The sequence below is a fragment of the Sebastes umbrosus genome, chromosome 24 (genome assembly GCF_015220745.1).
Source record: "Sebastes umbrosus isolate fSebUmb1 chromosome 24, fSebUmb1.pri, whole genome shotgun sequence".
Taxonomy (NCBI): domain Eukaryota; kingdom Metazoa; phylum Chordata; class Actinopteri; order Perciformes; family Sebastidae; genus Sebastes; species Sebastes umbrosus.
The window spans coordinates 3,765,157-3,772,966 of NC_051292.1; the positions used below are offsets into that span (position 1 = coordinate 3,765,157).

Genomic DNA, 7,810 nt, shown 5'->3' on the forward strand with positions numbered 1-7,810 from the left:
ATATTTGTTGATTAATACTTATTAAAGCACACTTTTACCGACCCTGTAGCTCTGAAAACGTTTTATTTGTATCTATATTTCTATTTTAATCTATTAATGTGTCATTTACTGTGTTTTTTCATCATCTTATGAGAGTCGTTTGAGGGCTCGTCTCTCCGGCAACTGGCGATGACGTCATCACAAACGGACACTGTTGTCATTCCTGAAATGTGGGCAGCGTTTGTTGTCTTGTTATTTCGTTCGTTTTAAACCCTTTTCTCGTGTTTTAATCATCAAAACTTAACATGTAAGTACAGATATACACTCAGAGAGTTGTTCTGCAGGTTAATATGTTGTTATTTAGTGTTAAATAATCAATCCTGGGCAGATATTCAAGCAGTTAGCCTCTGTTAGCTCTCCATGCTAAAGGTAATCTAATTCATAAATGTTCATACATGTGTATTTTCAGGGCTGACTACTGGAAGTCACAACCAAGGAAGTTCTGTCAGTACTGCAAGTGCTGGATTGCAGACAATAAGCCTGTGAGTTGACCAAAAGATGCACTTCATGTTGCTGAAGACAGTATCCACACATGTATATTAATGATGCTAATGAGTCTTCTTGTGTTTGTTTTGTTCTGCAGAGTGTTGAGTTTCACGAAAGAGGGAAGAACCACAAAGAAAATGTGGCTGCAAAAATCTCTGAGGTATTAACTGTTATATCACTTTTAATTTATTGAAAGGATAGGATAGCCCCTTGAGATGTAGCAGCTCATTTTCGAGGGGGTCCTATAGACACAAATACAAAAACACATACAGACAAAACAGCATTTCATAACAAACATACACTGCAAATACACAGATACAGACAGCTACCCAGACCCCCATCAGCCCTCAGCTGTTATACTAGAAACATCTGATACAATGACCATATTTAAATCAATTACATCAGCATAAAGAACAATAACAACAGTTTTTCTTCTGTTTATATGTAGCACAAATAAACTGAGGATCATAAGTACACACAAATTAAAAACATAAACAGGTTGTTTTAAGATGAGAAGATAAAGATGTCCTGAAGCAACGAAAAGAGGTAATAGATCTCAGAAAAAGAGGAAGATTATTCCAGTCTGATGGAGCTTTGTATTGCAATGACCTGCGTCCAACTTCTTTGAAAATTCTTGAGACAAAGAAAAAGGGATGTTGCAAATGTCTGAGTGAATATGAAGATCTACATAGAACCAAAAACTGTTTCAAATAGGAAGGACAATTAAAATAAACACATTTGAAAATAAACTGAACCCAGTGAAATTGAAATATATATATTTTCCTTTTTTTTAAGCAAGGATTGAATCACTCTACCTATTAGGAGTAATATGCTGCCCACTACATGATAAGATATTCATGATTCATGTCATAAATTGAAATGTTTAGTTGTGTTACTGGATTTTTAGTTATGGTGGGACATTTATCTGCAGTTGCCCAGTTCTGCACAACCTAACCAATAGGATATCTGCATTTATTTTAAATTTAACAAATTTTGTTCCCCATTTGAGTAAAAAATGTGAGTTGAATTTCATATTCTGCCCATAATCTATATTCACCAATGAGGGTTCTCAGTGATACACACACAGCCAAGAATAAACATGCCCGTCTTGGCAGCGTCCTCAGGACTGGCAGGAGAGATAAGGTCCAGACATAGCTCTCTGACTCTAAAGCTCTCTTGTTATTGGCTACTAGCCGCTGCTATTCATCTCATTTTATCTTTCTTTCTGCAGATTAAAAAGAAGAGCATCGACAAGGCGAAGCAGGAGGAACGTGAGTCTAAAGAGTTTAAGGCGATGGAGGAGGCTGCACTGAAAGCGTATGAGGAAGATCTGAAGAGGATGGAAATGGAGGCAGCAGGTAAACGTTTAACATTTTATTGATTTAATGTGGGCTACTCAGGAGGAGCTTTTGCTCTTTTATAACTTTATATGTTTTTGTTTTAGGATTAGAGTATACACCAGCCCCAACAACAACACGACCAAAACCACAGGTAAAAAATCAGCCCAGACCTCAGGGCAAAAAACAGCAAAAGAAATGGAACGCAAACAAGAAGCCCAGAGGCCAAACAGAAGAGCAGGTTTGGGTTGAAGGACAGACAGACGATGGAAACACGTACTACTACAACACAATAACTGGAGGTGAGGAGAACCTGACATTGTCCTGCACGCCAACATACTCCAACAATATTTCTATACTTTATGGTCAAACTCACTCTGCTGTTTTTGTATTTAAACTACAGAATCTAAATGGGAAAAACCAGGTGGTTTCCAGGGAGAAAACTCGGGCTCTGCAAACACTGAGGTTAATCATTTTTTAGTTTCTGTGCATTTTTAGTGTATTAATTTTATTTCAAACTCTGTTGGTTGCTGTTGACATGGATTTATACGTGAATATTGTGTTTGTATTTAGAGTTCTTCAGGCTGTACTTGGAAGGAAGCCTTCAGTCCTGATGGTTATAAATATTACTACAACTCAGAGACTGCAGGTGAAATATTTTTTATAAAATTTTAAATTAATTTTACATCCACTGCTATACTGTCTGATAATCACATGCTGTATCTTCCTCACCTCACAGAGACCAGCTGGGAGAAGCCAGCAGGCTTTACCTCGAATGAAGCATCTGGATCTGGATCCCACAAAGAGGAAGAGTGTCAGCCGGGGCCCCCAGGGGTAGAGGAGAGCTCCAGCGCGGCGCCGGCATCTCAGGAGGCTGAAGTCACTGAAGAAGCCAGCCAGCAGCCTTTTGTCCCAAAGATCAGCTTCAGGGTGAGAGAGGAGTCCTGGCAGTGAACGACAATCAATAAACAACAAATTTAACTTCTGATTGTCAAGATTCTGTGTGGGAAAATAACTCACATTTTTCCTTCTTTTTTTGTTTTCAGAAGAGGAAAGCAGAAGCAGAACCGTCAGAAGAGGAGGGAGAAGATAAAGTGAGTGATGATGTTCCTAAAGAGGAGGCTGAGGAGGTGAAAAAAGAGGAAGAGGTCCAAATCACGACAGCTCAGCCTGAAGAGAAGAAAGAGGAAGTGGTGGCTCCAGTGAGGATACAAATCAAAAGGTCGAAAACTGCCAATCCATACGGGGCCTGGGAGCAGATCAAGGAGGAGGAGGACCCATAGTAAGTTCCTTTGATTGATCAGACCCTGATACAGACTAGTTACATGTGCCAGTAGCTACTGAAAAGGCTCTAACTGTCCCTTTTTCTTTCCTCTCCAGTGCCAAGGTGGACTTACAGCTGCCCAAGTGGGAGGGAACCATCATCGCTCCGGCCGAACTGCCGCCGGAGCCAAAACCCAAGTTCAGGGAGCGCATCATCACCTCCCTCGGAGAGGAAGGCGGACCCACTTCATTCAGGAAAAACAAGACACAGAACGGCAAATCCAGGAGCCTCCGACAGAGAGACGACGACGACGACTGACCCAATCACATCAGACCTTCATGCAGCAGAAGACTTTTACACAAATAAAACTCTTTTTAGGAACTTTCTTTGACATTTTGATGAATAATTTTGATTTTTGGAGCAAATTAAATGTATTAGGAGTGTTTTTCTTTTCTTTTTTTTTTTACATAAGTTGCACACATCTTTTTTTTAAAAGCATTTCTAGGACAAATTGACATGAGAAAGTTTCTTTAAAAACACAATCTATGTTCTTTTCTTTGTACTGAGTTGTTATAATGAAGATGTGCAACACTTTTATAGTCTTATCTCGTGTATACAATATTATAATTTCATCCTGTAGTCTGGTAAGAGCAGATTTATCTATACAGAGCAATTCAACTTTTTGTATTTTCCATATTTGTATTTTTTTTACCATTGTAAGTAATGAGAAGCTAGTAAAGCATCTTTGTGGAAATAGCATTGCAATATATTGACTTTCATACAGCAGTATGAATAGAAGGGATTAAAGATGGGAAAATGTGATCTCAATAAATTATGACTGTCTGGATACTGAAAACTGTCAGCAAAATTATTTTGAAAATTCAACTGAATGGAGGTCAAACGAGTTCAAATGAGTCGAGGAATGTACTGGAGGTTGCTGTTCAGCTGGCACAAACATGCAGAGTGTGACGTACTTTTGGTGAGAGCGTATGTATAAAGCTGATAGGTGGCTTCACCGCACCCTAATTGGCATGGAGGATATTTACCTACCACAATAAATGGTAAAACTGATAAGCAACTGCTTTTAATTAATCCTTAAACACTATAAAGTATTAATAATGTATAAATAAATATTAATTTACAAAGCTGTAGTTATTTAAGGAATTATCATGACACAAAATACATAATTTAATATTTTAATACAAAAATAAAAACCTCTTAATTATGAGTGAACTGCAGTTTGTCTTACATTGCATGATCTGCAATGTGACTATTGCACAAACATACATTAATATTAATATTAAATAATATATATTTCAGCACTGATGTGCAGACCCATTGGAGAAATGCATCCACCGAATGACATTAAGTAGTGGTGGGTGTCAGTCTGCAGATTGTCCCGACTCTGGTGGTTTCAGGCTGCTGCTGTTCTCCGCCGCCTCCAGAAGAGCCTCCCTCTCTGTATGCTCAAGTACGTCAGAGATCAGATCATGGAGAGCCTCCCCTCCTCTCATGAACTCCTAAACATGGAGCAGAAAACACAGGATATTGATTTTAACTAATGAGAAAGAGTTGGAGTAAAAGAAAATAAAGATTCAACTGTTCTATGCCCTAACTAAAGCAACCAGACTCCATTGAAAGAAACAGTAATTCTACCTCACAGACTGCGGATCTACCGCTGCCTGGATCGGTTATTTTGGTAGACCAGTAACTCCTGTGTTCTGCGAGGTAAAATTACTGTTTTTTTTAGCCTTTCTTTTAGGGGTCTTTCTTATGATTTATGAGAGATAATCTCCTTCATATTTTACCTTAATATCTCTAGTAGTATATCCAGTCCTGTGGTCTGTAACACGATCCTGGCTGAAGTTGTAGGTACGAATCCTCTCTGACTGAGAGCGTGTGCCCACCTGTAGTTAGACACATGGGAGTAAACAGATTAAGACGTGGTTAAAAAGGACAAATATCTGTGAATATTACATACATTTTTCAGGTAAAAATATCTTAAGTGTGAATTCTTACCTGCTGCTTTCGTGCTGTATGCCTCTGCTCGGTCTCTTTACCCATCATGCTCTGGTAGAGCCGGGCCCTCAGCACACGCATGGCGGTGTCTCTGTTTTGCAGCTGAGAGCGAGTCTGCTGACACTCAGCTGTTATACCTGAAGAGAGGAGAGGATGACAATGAAATTAGAAATAAGCAGAGCTGTCTCTACTGTGGAGTAGTTTGAGAACTGTTGTGGCATGTTTTACCGGTGGGAAGATGAACGATGCGCACTGCGCTGTCTGTTGTGTTGACACTTTGACCCCCAGCACCTCGAGATCTGAATGTGTCGACGCGAAGATCCTTTGGATCAATGTGGACGTCAAACTACGAACACATAGAACATAATACTTTTTAATCATGCTGATAAACACACAGACTGATGAAAAGTGTTAAAGTGAAGCGTACCTCCACTGGCTGAGGCAGGATGATGACAGTCATGGTTCCTGTGTGGATCCGCTGCATCCTGGAGGAGAGGCCCACCTCAGGGATCCTCTGCACCCGGTGCGTTCCTCCTTCATGCTTCAGATGTCGGTACACATCCTCCCCAGCTATTCTCACTGCTGCATGGTGCAGACCACCTGACAGAGACACTCAGTCAGCCAAAAACATTCTGCCTCCCCCCACTTTAATGTGGTTGTTCCCAAACATTTGTTCCCAGACCCCTCTGCAACGGCTGCAAAAGATGATATTGTCAGTAATAAAGACAAAGATGTGACTTACCGTACTCAGCAGGTGTGTAGTTCAGAAGCTCAAAGTCCCAGTTCTTGTAATAGGCAAAACCCTGGTACATGTCAAACATTTCTTTGGTGAACTGCTGACAGATGTCACCTGAAACAGCAGAAACAGATATTAAGAAAACATACTTTATCAGCAGCTACCTGACAAATACTGGTCTTCAATTATAGTTTGCATTCTCTCTTACCTCCTGTTGTCCGTCCTGATACAACCTCCAGCAGAATATTACTGGAGTCAAGAGGGTCGGTGGGCACAAGAGCTCTGATCAACTGGAGAGAAAGAAGATTCACTCATTAACTGCTCTATAGCAAGTTTACACACATATTTGATCATGCATTTGTGTTCTTACGTCTGTTCTTAAGGCTAAAATCTTGCAGGAGATTTGTGCCTCCTCCTCTTTCAACAGCTGGGTCAACTGTTCATCTTCATCTTTGGTGCCGGCTGAACCTGCAGTCAAGAGGGAAGCAGATTGTGATTAGATATGCTGATGCTATCTGCAAATTTAAGAGTGAGTTTAGCAAATATTATTAAAGAAAAATCAACTAATTTACAGCTGGAAATGCACAATGAAAATTCTGACACCAACTGTGCTTAGTAATATAGATTGCAATACCTTTACTTACTTTAAAGATGGTAAAGATGGACTAGACAGCCTGAGAAACTAATTAAAGTCTCTTTGTGGCATTGAATAATGAGGTATATTAGATATTAACCTGCAGTCAGGAGGGAAGCAGATCCTGATATTTGCATTCATAGATATGTTGATTTTATCTGCAATTTAACAATTATTATTAAAGAAAAATCTACTAATTTCCAGCTGAAAATACACAATGAATAGTCTAAGACACTAAAGCACCAACTGTGCTTAGAAATACAGAATGCAATACCTTTATTTACTCCCTTAAATTCATAATGTCAAGACTTTGTGGCACTGAATAGTGAGTTTTTATCAGTTATTACATGCATATAATTTAATTTCCTGTCATTAATAAAAAAAATACCAACATTTTTATATTTTGAAAATTGTTAATGACAAACAATACTCACTGTGCAGAAGAGAAAGGACTTCCTCCAGGTCTTTCAGGGCTTGTTTAATGCTCTCAAACACACCAGCCAGAGGCTGCAGCTCTGTGTGTTTCTTCATCAGCACCTTCCTGTCTGTCTCACTGAGGTGTGCATGCTGTAACTTCTTGCTGAGGTCTCTGAACTCCTCCATGAGCTGCTGCAGATACCTCTGGACACACTCACTCTTGTACAAATCCCCCAGATCACTGTGATAGAGGCGGTTTGGTGCTGCTGTAGTTCTCCAGTGTTGCAGCACCTGTGTGTTGTTATTCAGACTAATGTGTCCTGTTAGTGTCCTCCATGATGCTCTTCTTCTTCCTCTGCTGCTGTAAACACGACTACACAAAGAAGACAATCGAAACCAGCGATTAACGAGCATTTTCAGTGTGATAAGTGAAGAAAAACACTTAAAAAACGTGTTGTTGGAGTGTTTTCATCAGCTGTCAAAGACCACTGCTGCTGCAGCTAGCCGGAACCGGATGTAGTTAGGGAAATAAGACGAAGTGCACTCTGGGAACTGTAGTTTCATTGTATCAGCCTTTAGGCCCCTAAAACCAATATATAAATACCTTTTGATCTAATAATTGGCTAACAAAGTTTAAAAATATATCGTTAATTAATTAATTAAATTATATTTCATAGTTTCATTTGATTAAACACGCAAATACCAATTGTATTGTTACATCAGTTAGCTAAACAAATAAAATAAAATAAAATAAAATACAGAGCCGGGGTAGGGGGTTAATATTCTGAGAAAAGTAGTAAATTTACAAGAAAAAAACTTACATATTCTCTAAAATTAAAGTGGTAAAATTATGAGAAAAAAAACTCACAAATTTACAA

At 39.1% G+C, this 7,810-nt stretch overlaps 2 protein-coding genes across 2 annotated transcripts; one reads left to right on the forward strand and one right to left on the reverse strand.

Annotated features, from left to right (window-relative positions):
- The first annotated feature begins 129 nt into the window (after positions 1–129).
- Positions 130–3,982, forward strand: wbp4 (WW domain binding protein 4). The gene is made up of 10 exons (XM_037761763.1): positions 130–286; positions 449–521; positions 623–685; positions 1,757–1,883; positions 1,970–2,164; positions 2,266–2,327; positions 2,436–2,511; positions 2,602–2,792; positions 2,909–3,144; positions 3,243–3,982. Coding segments are annotated over exons 1-10 (1,227 nt in total). The 5' UTR covers positions 130–284; the 3' UTR covers positions 3,445–3,982.
- A 326-nt stretch (positions 3,983–4,308) lies between these two features.
- Positions 4,309–7,473, reverse strand: mtrf1 (mitochondrial translational release factor 1). The gene is made up of 9 exons (XM_037761754.1): positions 6,950–7,473; positions 6,252–6,349; positions 6,090–6,171; positions 5,888–5,995; positions 5,573–5,745; positions 5,374–5,491; positions 5,146–5,282; positions 4,935–5,033; positions 4,309–4,646 (listed from the first exon to the last, which is right to left on the reverse strand). Exons 1-9 carry the CDS (start codon positions 7,344–7,346, stop codon positions 4,509–4,511), a joined length of 1,350 nt encoding a protein of 449 aa, XP_037617682.1. The 5' UTR covers positions 7,347–7,473; the 3' UTR covers positions 4,309–4,508.
- Positions 7,474–7,810: the final 337 nt, after the last annotated feature.

Coding starts and splice junctions, on each gene's coding strand:
- mtrf1 (XM_037761754.1), bottom strand. CDS start 7,346: ATGCTCGTTAATCGCTGGTTTCGATTGTCTTCTTTGTGTAGTCGTGTT. Junction 5,996..6,089: donor ATCAGGACGGACAACAGGAG/GTAAGAGAGAAT, acceptor CTGCTGTTTCAG/GTGACATCTGTCAGCAGTTC. Junction 5,492..5,572: donor TCCTGCCTCAGCCAGTGGAG/GTACGCTTCACT, acceptor ATGTGTTCGTAG/TTTGACGTCCACATTGATCC.
- wbp4 (XM_037761763.1), top strand. Junction 522..622: donor GGATTGCAGACAATAAGCCT/GTGAGTTGACCA, acceptor TTTGTTCTGCAG/AGTGTTGAGTTTCACGAAAG. Junction 2,328..2,435: donor CGGGCTCTGCAAACACTGAG/GTTAATCATTTT, acceptor GTTTGTATTTAG/AGTTCTTCAGGCTGTACTTG.